Consider the following 14,559-nt stretch of genomic DNA (forward strand, 5'->3'; position numbering starts at 1 on the left):
AACAACACGTTGGTGTGTGAGTTTGAAGATTTGCGGTGCGCGACACGGCATGCAACCAAGCATAAATCAGGCATAAGACATCCTCTTTTTTGCTTTTTTTCACAACACATTGTTTGTTCACCCTATATTTGAGTCCTGTGCCCTTATCACCCACCCCATGCTGCATGCCACTTCCTCTTGACGTCTATTTGGCATTCTGAGTCTTCCTGGTGATGTCAGCAGAGGGGATTTGTTATTGTAGTGCACCGATACAAACACACAAACTACACAAAGCACACATGCATAATTACAACAGGGAAAGTAACTGATACATTTAGTCAAGTTGTAATTGCACTTTAGAGTTACATTTACTTAACTTGTTATTTCCACTTCTTGATATATTTTACTTCTACTCCTCTACATTTTTAAATCAAATCAAAAAATAAATCAAAAATCAATACATCTCGGACACAAACATTATAGTGTTTTTTTTATAACGTTGTTTTTATTGAGGATACTTTGAAGACAGTTACATTTGTCATTTTATAGAATAAACAATACATAAAAGACAGACATTTACATGTACTTAATCATTATAATGTTTTTACAAAATTAAATTATTTTTCATAACTAGTTACTTTGCAGATTTAAATGAATACACAACATTCATTAATTAGTGTGGTTGCCCAGAATGGGCAACCAGACTATTGTTTTACAGAAACTTTATTCTTTCTAGATAAACTTTATTTCGGGCTGCATCTCCTCCCACAGTTTATTTTTCCCAATTTAGTGCCATATGTCAAAATGACCGGCTTCACCGGGAATCGTGCACTTGTATTTTGCTAAGAGATTGGTTAAATAGTTTAATTTATATTGATTTATTAGTGCATTAAATTTCCCCATCCACTTTAATGAAAAAGTGAAAAAACTCAAATTCATACAAGTATTTTTTTCTCTGAAACCGTAAGAGCTAGAGTTACCAGATTTGGTGGGGAGGTTCATGATTTAGTCCGAAATTATTTAAAAAACACATTACACCAGTCGGCCTCATGGTGGCGCTATAACAGCCCACTTTACGTTTTTGGCCTATAACTTTTGAACCGTAGGTCCTACAATAAAAATCTTTTTCCCCCTAGATTCCTTGGGTCATGACGCAACTCCCCATATAGGCCACGCCCATTTGCGTCAGGATAGATTTTCCGCCATTTTGAATTTTCTTCAAAACACACTTTTAGCTCCTCCTCCCACATATTTTCTCCAAATTTCACAAAAATCGGTACACATGCTCTCTGGACCCATTTGATAATCTGGATGAAACAGAATTTTGATAGTCCATACCGTTCGTCCGTAAATGGCTTCCGAAGTTAGCGGAAGGGGCCCGTTTTACAAAAAAGGCCACAAATCACGAACGAAACGTCCAGTCAATCCCAAATTTGAATCACATGTCAAGGGTGGTTTACTCAACAAATCCCCAAAAGCATTTCCACTTTGATCCATAGGGGGCGCCACAACTGCGCAAAACGTAACCGTTTGATGCAAAAACATGATTTTTGGGTGGATCACTCCTCTCAAAATGAAAAGCAGGTGATCTCAGGAGTTACAGGACGATGTCATTGGCCCGCTATATTTGTGGGAGGGACCTATTTATTTAGTGGGAGGGGCCTATTTCTTAAAATCAAAACGCCATGTATCACGAACGCAGGATCCAATCAGCACCAAATTCGAATGGCACGTCGCCCGGCCTCCGACGGTATTCCTCCAAGCGTATTCCTCAAGTCCCGGAGGGGGCGACCCATTGGTTAAATAGTTTAATTTATAATGATTTATTAGTGCATTAAATTTCCCCATCCACTTTAATGGAAAAGTGAAAAAACTCAAATTCAAGTATTTTTTGCTCTGAAACCGTAAGAGCTAGAGTTACCAGATTTGGTGGCGAGGTTCATGATTTAGTCCGAAATTATTTTTTAAAAAAACATTACACCAGTCGGCCTCATGGTGGCGCTATAACAGCCCACTTTACGTTTTGGCCTTTAACTCTTGAACCGTAGGTCCTAGAATAAAAATCTTTTTCCCCCTAGATTCCTTGGGTCATGACGCAACTCCCCATATAGGCCACGCCCATTTGCGTCATGATAGATTTTCCGCCATTTTGAATTTTCTTCAAAACACACTTTTAGCTCCTCCTCCCACATATTTTCTTCAAATTTCACAAAAATCGGTACACATGATCTCTGGACCCATGCGATAATCTGGAGTGAAACAGAATTTTGATAGGTTGTACCGTTCGTCCGTAAATGGCTTCCAAAGTTAGAGGGAGGGGCCCGTTTTACAAAAGCCCACAAATCACGAACAAAACGTCCAGTCAATCCCAAATTTGAATCACATGTCGAGGGTGGTTTACTCAACGAATCCCCAAAAGTATTTCCACTTTGACCCATAGGGGGCGCCACAAATGCACAAAATGTAACCTTTTGATGCAAAAAACATATTTATTATTATTGGAGATAAACTTTAGTTTAGACCGTCTCTCCTCCCACAGTTTTTATCCCCCAATGTCGTGCCATATGTCAAAATGACCGTCTTGACTGGGAATCGTGCGCTTGTATTTTGCTAAGAGATTGGTTAAATAGTTTAATTGATATTGATTTATTAATGCATTAAATTTCCCCATCCGCTTTAATGGAAAAGTGAAAAAACTCAAATTCAAGTATTTTTTTCTCAGAAACCGTAAGAGCTAGAGTTACCAGAATTGGAGGGGAGGTTTATAATTTAGTCCTAAATTATTGAAAAAAGAATTAAACTATTCGGCCACATGGTGGCGCTATAACAGCCCCCTTTACGTTTTGGCCTATAACTCTTGAACCGTAGGTCGTAAAATCAAAATTTATTTTCCCTAGATTCCTTTGGTCATGACGCATCTCCCCATATAGGCCACGCCCATTTGCGTCTGGATAGATTTTCCGCCATTTTGAATTTTCTTCAAAACACACTTTTAGCTCCTCCTCCCACATATTTTCTCCAAATTTCACAAAAATCGGTACACATGATCTCTGGACCCATGCAATAATCTGGACCGAAACAGAATTTTGATAGTCCATACCGTTTGTCCGTAAATGGCTTCCAAAGTTAGCGGGAGGGGCCCGTTTTACAAAAAAGGCCACAAATCACGAAAGAAACGTCCAGTCAATCCCAAATTTGAATCACATGTCAAGGGTGGTTTATTCAACAAATCCCCAAAAGCATTTCCACTTTGATCCATAGGGAGCGCCACAAATGCTCAAAATGTAACCGTTTGATGCAAAAACCTTATTTTGGGGGGATCAATCCTCTCAAAATGAAACGCAAGTGATCTCAGGAGTTACGTGACAATGTAATTGGCACAGCTTCCGACGGTATTCCTCCCAGCGTATTCCTCGAGTCCCGGCGGCAGCGACCCGCGACTAGCGTCGGTGCAACCACACTCTGCAATTGCCCTGAATTGCGACACGTCTAGTTGATCATTGATGTTGCATTATTATAGGTTAAGCTACCCAGCAACACATAAAGTAATTCAAATCATCCTCAACTTTATCAAATACAATGTATACATGACTAATTACAATCCAATAATATTATTGTTAAACGGGCCACTCTGCATAAATACTTTTTACATTTTGTACTGTAAGTATACTTAAGTAAAACTTTGAATACAGAGTATTTCTGCATTGTGGTACTTTTAGTACTTTTACATAAGTAAAATATCTGAGTACTTTGTCCACCACTGCAGTACATACTGCTGTCTTTGTTACTGTACTAACTCTAGTGTATAATCTGAGCTGAATGGGCACAGCATGACCTCAGTCTTATACTCTCAGTGGGGAAACAGTAGTGGCAGTACTGGGTAGACAGGCCACCTGGGAATTGAAAGGTCACCGGTTCGCCCCCCAGCTGGCCCGGTCTGTGTGCCGAAGTGTCCCTGAGCAAGACACTTAACCCCAAACTGCTCCCTGGGCACTGTATTAATAGAGATTATTTTAAACTTTGTGATTTTTAACACATTGCCTGCCAGAATTATTTCAGATTTTTTGCAGTTTTATGCCAAGAGATTTTTCATTGAGAAAAAAAAGTACTCAGGAGCCGAGATACAGAATTTTTAAGTTAACAAGGAAGTGGATAGGAGTCTAGATCTTCGAAAAATCATATCTCCTTGGTCTTTGGGTCAAATTTAAAAAATAAAATATATATATATATTTTTCTTTTGAAAGATCAAGTTAACTTGATCTTAGCAATCAAGTGATGGATTTGAAAGATCAAGTTAACTTGATCTTGGCAATCAATGTGTTAAAAGAATAATTGTGAAAATAGACTATCTTCAAGCTCACAAAGCATTGCAATGCGACACTTTGTGAGCTTGTAGATCTGCTATTTTCACTATTTTTACACCCTAACATTGTACAATGAAGCATAATACAGGGCTTAAGTGGTTAATCAGATTAATTGATTTAGGCGATTATAAAAAATATATTAAAACAAAATTGGGTGTCGATTCGTTGATATATAAGAAAAAAGAAGAAGAAAAAAACCTTGCATCTCGATGATTCAGTTCTAAATCTGTTATTGGTTCTAAATATTGGTTTCAATATATTTTCTGTTAAATGCCCTGCCCTACTGCTCATAATAGTGAGGATGGGTAAATGCAGAGAACAAATATCATGTGCCGTATGTACAAATGTACAGTGACAAATACCCCAGCAGCAGTCATCAGTAAAGCCTACCCTATTGTTATATAGACATTGTTCCGAGTACCATACACACATATTTAAATCTCAATTAATACCATTTATCTTGCATTTATTTACTTGATTGCAGCCATAGAAGTCGCGATGACGATCGCCTGTCCAAACCAGTGGCCATGTCGTCACCAGTCAAAAGCTCCGATGATGGCATCTTGTCACAGGCCAGTGACCAGGCCAGCTCCAGAGATGAGAAACAGCTGCCACCGCTGCCTGGTACAGAAGACACACGCCTTGCCTTTCTCTCTGCAACACTCACTATGTTCTACTCCCAGCCTTGACACTTTCTCCTCAGTTTACCAGACCCACACACGCACGCACGCACACACACACACACACACACACACACACACACACACACACACACACACTCTATAGTATACATGCAGTACATACAGTGTGCTTATGTCAAATGCTGCACACATCACTTGTTCTTTCAGTAATCATTCATGCACCTACACAGGCATGAATGAATTGTACATACTGTCTATACAGTATGTACAATATCTAATTTGTGCAATACCTGCCTGTGGCTATGTGTCGGTAGCAAATCACTGGACCGATCAGTGGCACATTTCTTGTGCTACGCTGCCAGTAGGTCACATGTTTTATATTTTTTATACAGACAGGCTGGCCACAGGAAGTCCCAGATCCACATGAGAGCCACGCAGTTCCCATGTCGATCCCGATCCCCCACATGATTAGATTTTATTTAACTTATTTTATACTTTTCCCCCATTTTTCTAATTCCTTGTATGTGGACATACTTTGCCAATAAACCATTCTGATTGTGAATGATTATTGTTCTTTTCATTGTGTTTACTACGGAGCGTGTTGTTGACTGTGTTGTGTTTGTGTCCTTGGTAGAACCAAAGCCAGTATATGCCCAGCCTGGCCAGCCTGATGTAGACCTGCCAGTCAGTCCCTCTGATGCCCCTGTGCCCAGCGCTGTACATGAGGAGAGCATCCTCAGGTAACTGACCACCTCACCATGTAGTATTAGTGGGATTTTGATGCCACAATTTCAGGAATGAGGATCCTAATAACCTAAACTCAACAGTAGGCATTCTGTCAGGGTCTCTGTATAATAAATCAGTGTCTCTCAAACGTTTTCATGTCAAGGACCCCCAAATTGATGTGTTTTTAGCCACAGACACCCATTTGAAAGATTCAGTGCCAGGGCCATAAGATTCTTTGACTTAGAGAGCATTTTCATGATTATACCAAATTTGTACAAATATTTTGAAAATGGCAGATCTACAAGCTCACGTGTTGTGGGCTTGTAGCTTCCTGGAACCCCGTGGGGGTCCCCGGACCCCACTTTGAGAATCACTGGTATAGATGCTTGTTGTTATGCTTGTTGGTCTGTTTACTGCCTTTCTGTCTCGGCTGTTGTCATTTTGGTCTGTGTTTCTGTCTCAACTATCTATGCTCTCCTCCCCCAGGCCGAGTATGAAGCTGGTGAAGTTTAAGAAGGGTGAGAGTGTGGGTCTGCGGCTGGCAGGGGGGAACGACGTGGGCATTTTTGTGGCAGGCGTGTTGGAGGACAGTCCCGCTGCCAGGGAGGGATTGGAGGAGGGAGACCAGATTCTCAGGGTACTGATCTTTCTCTCTGCAGGACTCTTCTAAAGTGGTGTCCAATGTTTACTGTAGATTCTCAGGGTTTTGCTGTGGCTAAAGTTAACTTTTGAACTATAGTTAAATAAACATTTTATGTTATTACATATTGTTTTTCCCTTAACTCATTCACTGCCACAATTATTGCTGGCCGCGTTTGCCCACTGCCAGAGATTTTTCATCGAAAAAAAAAAGTACTCAGGAGCCGAGATACAGAATTTTTAAGTTTTAAGTTAACAAGGAAGTGGATGGGAGTCTAGATCTTTAAACAATCATATCTCCTTGGTCTTTGGGTCAAATTTGAAACAAAAACTAAAAAAAAAAAAAAAGTTGAGTTAATATTCTTATTTTTTTTTAACGGATACATACATAAGAGTATGAAGAACATCTGGTGTTATTGTCAAAGTCCTCTAGCCATAACTGCCCACACTATCTTGGATATGGTTTTGTGAAACTATGTTCCTTTTAGCCTTGTGTGTGGCCACAACAGTTTTATTGCGGAGAGGAGATACCGTTGGGAGTTATAGTACAATGTATCCGTCAGTCTGTGAGTCATTCCCTGGCTTGTGCTCAGTGTCTTATTTATATGCTAACGCACAATAGAGGTCATTCTTGCTCTCTAACCTCGCACAGTCGCCTTTCTGTTCCACTGAAGTGACATTGTCAATGGCATGACGGAAACCCCCTTGATGTCAGTCCCCCATTCTGTCTTGTTTATAACACAATAAGCAGAGATTACACCTGCACTGTTTGACTCCGTAGCCCAGTGTCAGCCCGTGCCAAAGCACTGACCTAGGGCCACGGCAGGCAGTACAGTAGCTGACGCAGTGGCGTTGACCACATACTGTAATCACAACATATCCCTGGTTCCATTCTGGCTGGCGATTGGTATTGCATCATGTCTTTTCCCCCACTCTCAGACCTCGCTCACTTTCCTCTCTCTACCACGGTTCTGTTTAACTACTTAAACCCTCTAGACTTGGTAAACTGGGCCTGCGTTGGCTCTGAACTTGGATAACTTTTTTCCATCTACACCAAATGTCTTTGCCTAAAATAGCCGGTACAAGCTCACAATGCTGTTTTTGGGCTAATGTTCCCTCCAGAATATGGATGCTAGGGTGGGGTTCAATTGGTTAATGTAGTAGTTCACCCAAAAAATTACTTATTTTCTATCAATTACCCACACCGTGAAGCCTTGAATTCATGGAGATTTTTTTAGTTTTTGTCGCATTCCTGAGACAATAATTTGATGACCGGCGGAAAGATGCTAATGTATCCGGTAGGAGACTCAAAGGAGACTCTTTGAGTCTCCTACCGGAAACGCACCCGGTCATCAAATTATTGGCTCAGGAATGCATGAAAAAAAATAAAAAATCTCCATGAATTTAAGGCTTCATGGTGTGTGTACCGTAATTGATAATTGGGTGAACTACTCCTTTAAATAAATGCCCCAAAAACTGCCTAAAAACACAAAGCTCTGGCCCGTACATAACACAATTATCCCTTTGGTAATTAAAGTGTCCAATCATGTCTGACCTTCCCTTTTGTTCATAAGGTCAGGCCTGAACTGTCCTCTGTGTTCCTCCCACTCCACACAGCGAGAGTCAGGGTGTTAAATGAGGACTTAAGTCCTCCCCACTGTACAAACACACCTCTAGGCTTCCAGGACCATTGTTTTCCATCTGTAGGTTGTTTCCTTTTGGCCGTGGTGTGCTAGTGGAGATAAAGACGTCAAGCCCCCCAGTTTCTGGGAAGGATAAAGGTGTCTCTCTGTGTGGGTTCAGTGATCCAGGCCATGTGTTTCTGGCTCCCCTGTGTCCCTTGAAGCAGAGTCAATAAACAGTGGTTATTGTGTTTGGGACAGCAGCAGCAGGAGGAGAAGAAGAGGGGTTGGTGGTGGTGGTGGGGGAGTAGACTGGCTTGGCCTGGACAGAGTTCTCCATTCCTCTCTGGCTCCGAGAAATTAAAGAGGGCTTATGCTGCTGGACTGATAATTAGTACAGTAGTGTTCTCCTATATGTAGCTTAGTTAGTAAACACATTTTTAAAACGAATTTCATGTCACAGCTGGAGCAAGAGGTAGAGCGGACGTTTGGGAATTGGAAGGTCCCCGGTTCGATCCCCTGATAGCTCCTAATAGTATGGATCAAATGCAGAGAATTAATTTCCCTTTTGGGGATCACTACCAGCCATCTTCCCTTTCCCGGGTCACATTAGCCACTTCATACTGGGGATCCTAAGGCGTTGCAACTTGCAAGGCCAGTGTGGAAATATAATCCCCCCCCCATCAGGGCCGGCCCTAGGATTTTCGTTGCCCCTAACCAAACACCCCCATTATAAAATCATTTTTTATTGCATACTAAAATAATAACGCTAGTTGTTGGATAGGAGATACATGACATAATTACAATATGAAAGTAACATTTTTTTGTGGCCCCCTAGTGGTTGTGGCCCTAAGCGACCGCTTATATTGCTTATAGCAGCGGCCGGCCCTGCCCCCATCTGGTCTTTGGTCTGCTCTGTGGCCTCCTCCCAGGCCCAGCTGGACGTGCTCCAAAGACCTCGTAGGGAGATGCACAGGAGGCATCCGCACTTGATGCCGTAACCACCTTAACTGGCTCCTTTCCACCTAAAGGAGCAGTGGCTCTACTCGGAGTCTCTCCCTGGTGACTGAGCTTCTTACCCTATCCCTAAGGGAGATGCCAGCCACCCGCCTCAGAAAATCTTTTGGCCGCTTGCATCAGCAATCTTGTTCTTTCGGTCATAACACACAATTCATGACCATAGGTGAGAGTAGAATCAAAGATTGGCCGGTGAATCGAGACCTTTGCTTTCTGGGTCAGCTTTCTTTTGTCACAACAGTGCGGTACAGCGAACGCAGCACCGCTTCTGCTGCTACGATTCTCTGGCTGATCTCCCCCTCCGTCCTCCCCTCACTCGTCGTGGACCCCCGAGATACCTTGGTAATGCGTCCAATTTATATAGCGCTTTTCTTGGTACTCAAAGTCGCTTAAACTGAACGGAGTTACTTGAACTCCTTCACTCAGGGCAAGGTCTCATTCTCTACCTGGAGTGGACGCTCCACCGGTTTCCTGCTGAGAACTGTCACTACAAATAAACTTTATACCCATTGAACACAGAGCTCTATTTACTGATCATATTTTCACTGTGGCCATTTTGCTCTTACTCTGGGAAACCCTGGGGTGGGGTTTTGAACTTTGCTTTGCTAAAGCCGTGCAGACTGTAATCTTATCCGTCTCTCTCCACCACTATGCAGGTAAATAACGTGGACTTTGCTAACATCATACGGGAGGAAGCTGTGCTGTTTCTTCTGGACCTCCCCAAAGGAGAAGAGGTCACCATTCTGGCCCAGAAGAAAAAGGATGGTGAGAGACAGGCTGGATATTTGACATTGCTAATAACTGAACACTTCAAAAATCATGAATGCTGGTGCATAGCAGTGTACTTCTTCAATTTGACATAGTTCTGATTTTGTCACATCCAGTGTACCGGAGGATAGTGGAGTCAGACGTGGGTGACTCCTTCTACATTCGGACCCACTTTGAGTATGAGAAGGAGTCGCCGTATGGGCTGAGCTTCAACAAGGGGGAGGTGTTCCGTGTCGTAGACACGCTCTACAACGGCAAGCTCGGCTCCTGGCTGGCCATTCGTATCGGCAAGAACCACCAGGAGGTGGAGAGGGGAATCATTCCAAACAAAAACAGGTAAAACTGTACTATGTTTATATGCACGTTACCGCTTAGATTGTGGACAGACTGAGGCAGAGACTTGTGGAACGAGCCAATGGGGTTTGGATCGGGATGAAACCTAGATAGTCATAGTCTGAGATCCATATGAAGTCACGCTGTTATTAGACAGATAACGCTTTTATTTTGTATTTAAATCTGTTAAATAGTATTAAATTGTGTTTCATTTATGTCAAAATTGGCATGTCTTTGAAGATCTGTGGTATTGTATATAAACTACCCATCAGCCATAGGTCTGTCTCTGCAGCCTCCGGCAGTGTTTACAAGGATTCCTCTCCTCACTGCTGACTAAAGATGTAGCCTATAGCGCTCTCAACCTAGCAGGCCCCCACATGTTTTGTATGCCTTCTTATCACACCTGTTTCCACATTTGTGAAATATATGACGTGTCGCCTCCTCTTCCAAGCTATATAGCCACAAATTATGCAGAAATCAGTTTGTCAATTACATGAGTTCCCCACCTAATGTACAGTAAGGGCTTCAGTCTGATAGTTATTTGAAGTGCCGCATATTAACTGGACTTACATTTGATCTCCGTAGGCATTCCTTTAACTTTTCTGTTATGAGCGTCATGGTGTCACACCATTACTTTACTTTCATAAGAATAGGCCTTGCTCACGACCTTGTTAGACTGCAGTCCAGACGGCCGACTTCATCACTCATTCTCCCCTGTCTCTCGCACAGAGCCGAGCAGCTGTCCAGTGTGCAGTACACTCTCCCCAAAACACCAGGGGGTGATAGAGCGGACTTCTGGCGATTCCGCGGCCTCCGTAGCTCCAAGAGGAACTTGAGGAAGAGCAGGGAGGACCTGTCTGCCCAGCCGGTCCAGACAAAGTTCCCTGCATATGAGAGAGTTGTGCTGCGAGAAGGTAGGAGCACAGTGGTGGAATGTACATTTACTTAACTACTGTTCTTTTGTACAATTTTGAGATACTTTTACTTTACTTGAGTATGTCAAATTTTCAATACTTTATATAGAGGCATCTCAGAGGCAAATATTGTACTTTTTACTCTTCTCCTTTTGTACTTTTACTCAAGTACAATTTGAATACAGACCTTTTACTTGTAACAGAGAATTTCTACATTGTGGTATTGATATGTATTTCCACCACTGGTAGGAGCACACAGGACAAGCCTGTTTTAATATAGCTTAGTATTAAACAGAGGAAACTCATACCCTAATGTCAGTCACTGTGTTATCAAGTAGTGACCTATCTCGGAGCATGACTGATTGGCCAGGCTGTTTATGCCCGTTCGGGCCAATCTATTGTATATTTTGTTGTACAGCCCTTTTCGACAGGTGTCATGCAATCAAAATGACACATGCTTCTCAATAAGGTCAAAACATCTTCCCCTTTCTTTGCAGTTTATAGACTGAGGACACAGTCAAACGTGTAACGGTCAAAATGGTGAACACCACAAAGGCGCAACAATAATACAAGATAGTTATACCACGTTGACCATGCATGCAACTGTTTAATCCTCAAACGTATTCTTAACGTGGACTTGTTGTTTCTTTCTTTATTTGACTTCCAGCCGGGTTCCTGAGGCCTGTGGTCATCTTTGGTCCCATTGCAGATACTGCCAGAGAGAAACTGGCCAGAGAGGAGCCAGACATTTTTGAACTAGCAAGTAAGTATTACAAGATCAGTCTTATGTGTTCCATGTTTTTTTGTACCGTCTCATGGATTTGTAAATACGTTCTACCTCTTAAGATCAACATGGATGACTTTTCCCACCTGTTCTCCATGTGTTTCTCTTTCTAAATGCATTCAGTACTTCATGTAGTAAAAGATTGTCATTTAACCACTTAAACCCTCTAGACTTGGTAAACTGGACCTGAGTTGCCTCTGCAACTTGGACCGCTTTTTTCCTGCTATACCAAATCTCTATGCCAAAAATAGCCGATCTACAAGCTCACAACGAGTCTCACGACGCGTTGTGAGTTTGTAGATTGTGCCCCCCAGAATATGCATACTGGGGTTCAAGTGTTTAAATAGAGTAATGTGGGAGAAAATGTTTCCCCATTCTCCACCCCTTTTTCTTTTTTAGATTGTTGCAAATTAGCACCTTAATGTAACGAAACGGGTTGCCTATAGCACTCATTGCTGTCGCAATGAAAATCATGAGCCACCGAGCATAACAGAGTGATGCCGTGAGAAAGAGAGAACTGGCAGGACTATGTCTCATTTTACTACTTCACACAAAGTCATTTTTCAGCTCAGGGCTTCCTCTCCAGCTTCCCTCCCATCTTCCCACAGGAATGAATGTTGGCCACCCTGAAAATTACAAACATAAATCTGTGAAATTGAAATTTTAAGTTATGATGCACTGTGTAAATGGATGGTTGTTTTTCTTATCCTGTTGTTCGTAAGATCGCGCCATCGTTTAGTATTCTCATTGAAATTAAACCTACACCGTCACATGGATTAAAGTTCTCTGTTGAGGCGACTGATTTCCGTCGTTTGGATTTCCATAGAGATCAGTGTAGAAAAAGGTGGGGCAGGGGGGTACAGTGATCAATCACTACGTTGTGGATGCCTCACCAGTCACCACTGAATGTTAGTCAACAACAGGCAGACAGAAGTTACCATATTGAACGAAATAGGCCTACAAATGAGCAGTAATTATCAAGGTAACTTATTTTCAAGTAATCCTGGACTATATTTTAATGCTACGAGTTAATGCACACTTAAAATATTCGCCTGTCATTCGAGGCTTACCTTCTACTAAACTGAACACGGCACGGATTTAAGTTCCTGTAAGGTAATAGGTGTACGACAGTCTCCAAAAAAATAAATCATGGGAAATGTGCAAGACACTGAAGTTAGAAATTGAAAATGGATTAACTACAGGTAATGGATCTAATTATATGTTGATTTAGAGTTGTAGTCTACTCTTTGCCGTTAGGCTATGTCCTGACTTTAAACCATAAACGCATCCAATGCTAAAATGGCAATCTAAACATGTGCTTCAATGTTAAAATGACAGAGCATTTGATTAATTTGATTCGGTGTTGCTGAGGACAATATGTGCTTTTAAGATGATTGAAATGCAAAAGTGATAAGAGGGGAACACTCCATCTTTTCGGTACGTATACTTGATTCATGAGGCATTTAGACTGTCTATCAGTTCCACTCGGACTCTTTCTCTATTTCTTTTTCTCTCTCTTTCAGTCACTCGGTCACTCTGTCTTTCTTTCCGAGGTTAATTTCACACCTGGAGGAATTGCGGCGCTCTCTAATGTTTAGTTTTCTTCTCCACACCCAGCATTGAATTTCAATTACCTTAAGTGCACTGACACAGTCACACACGTGAAGTGATTCCACTCCCCTGGATGTTTGTTTACATAACTCCTAAGTCTTTGTAACTGTATTTTCTTTTCAGAAACACAGCAACAGGAAGGAGGGGAAAGTATGTCAATGTCATGTTCTTTTTCTTTGTTTCTTTTTTCATCTTTTTCCCCCTTTTTATTAATCAATCAATCAACGATAGAATAATGTAGTGTTGCTGGTTAGGTGGCCTACTTTGTAGATGTGTTTGAATAGTATGTTGCTGGTTAGGTGGGCTACTTTATAGATGTGTTTGGATAGTATGTATTGCTTGGTTATATCTTAAAGGGGGGTATACCACTCAATTGAAGAATTCAATTATGTTATTATTCTGTCCTATGACAGTCCAGTGAGCATAATTTAAACACTCTCCCTAAAGCTGTATAGACCTATATATATCTGCCGCAAGTGCTGCTCTGTAGAAAATGAACTGTAGCATGACTTTGTTGATTTGGTACATATTTGTCTTAGCATAATACATAATTTATAATATGAAAGTCCTATCAAGTCCAAGAAATGTTCCCAGAAATTATACCCCGGTTAATTCTGTGACATCACAAATTATAACTAACTTGTTCTGGCTACTGGAGAGAGTAGTGAATATTATTAAAACTGGACCAAACTTTCCTGGATACATGAGTAATTTCCTAGTTGAATTCAGTAGTATTCCCCTCTTATCTGAGTAGGTTGCGTCATGTAGAATTACAGATGGGCAGCATGTGCAGTCATAATCCCATTGGAAAATGACTTATTTTCTCCCTTTACATATAAAATGCTCTTGTTTAGAGAACATTTTCTTCTAAAAATATGTGCTTAGGAATTATTACTTTATTCAGGTTCAGTAGTAGGTTGATGTATGTAAGTTAGCAGTTTTTGTGTTTTGTGTTTCAATTGGCCTTGAAATAATTTTTCCACTCTTTGTAAAAAGAATTGTATAACGATAGAGAAAGTGCACACTTTCTATGCAAATAATGTGTACTGAATGTACTACAATGAAACGGATTGTTGTTATCCACCTATTCCTTCTCTACAAATTCGCCTTTTAAACCATCAAAGCTGTCTATGATGGATTTTACGTTGTTTTTTGTGTCTT

The 14,559-nt window shown here is 41.3% G+C and overlaps 1 protein-coding gene across 13 annotated transcripts in view; it reads left to right on the top strand.

Moving 5' to 3' along the window:
• The window catches only part of tjp1a (tight junction protein 1a), a 137,716-nt gene that overhangs the window by 106,037 nt on the left and 17,120 nt on the right, over window positions 1-14,559 (top strand). For 8 of the 13 annotated variants that reach the window (XM_080435873.1, XM_080435867.1, XM_080435874.1 and 5 more), the window contains 8 exons: window positions 4,828-4,967; window positions 5,619-5,724; window positions 6,197-6,347; window positions 9,645-9,753; window positions 9,873-10,092; window positions 10,819-11,003; window positions 11,671-11,766; window positions 13,522-13,548. In XM_080435873.1, coding sequence (XP_080291999.1) covers window positions 4,828-4,967; window positions 5,619-5,724; window positions 6,197-6,347; window positions 9,645-9,753; window positions 9,873-10,092; window positions 10,819-11,003; window positions 11,671-11,766; window positions 13,522-13,548 — 1,034 coding nt within the window. The remainder of the gene's footprint in view (window positions 1-4,827; window positions 4,968-5,618; window positions 5,725-6,196; window positions 6,348-9,644; window positions 9,754-9,872; window positions 10,093-10,818; window positions 11,004-11,670; window positions 11,767-13,521; window positions 13,549-14,559) is intronic. The other 5 variants (XM_080435875.1, XM_080435868.1, XM_080435879.1 and 2 more) reach the window with 1 other exon arrangement.

The sequence above is a fragment of the Gymnoscopelus braueri genome (assembly GCF_963280865.1).
Source record: "Gymnoscopelus braueri genome assembly, chromosome: 1".
Lineage (NCBI taxonomy): Eukaryota > Metazoa > Chordata > Actinopteri > Myctophiformes > Myctophidae > Gymnoscopelus > Gymnoscopelus braueri.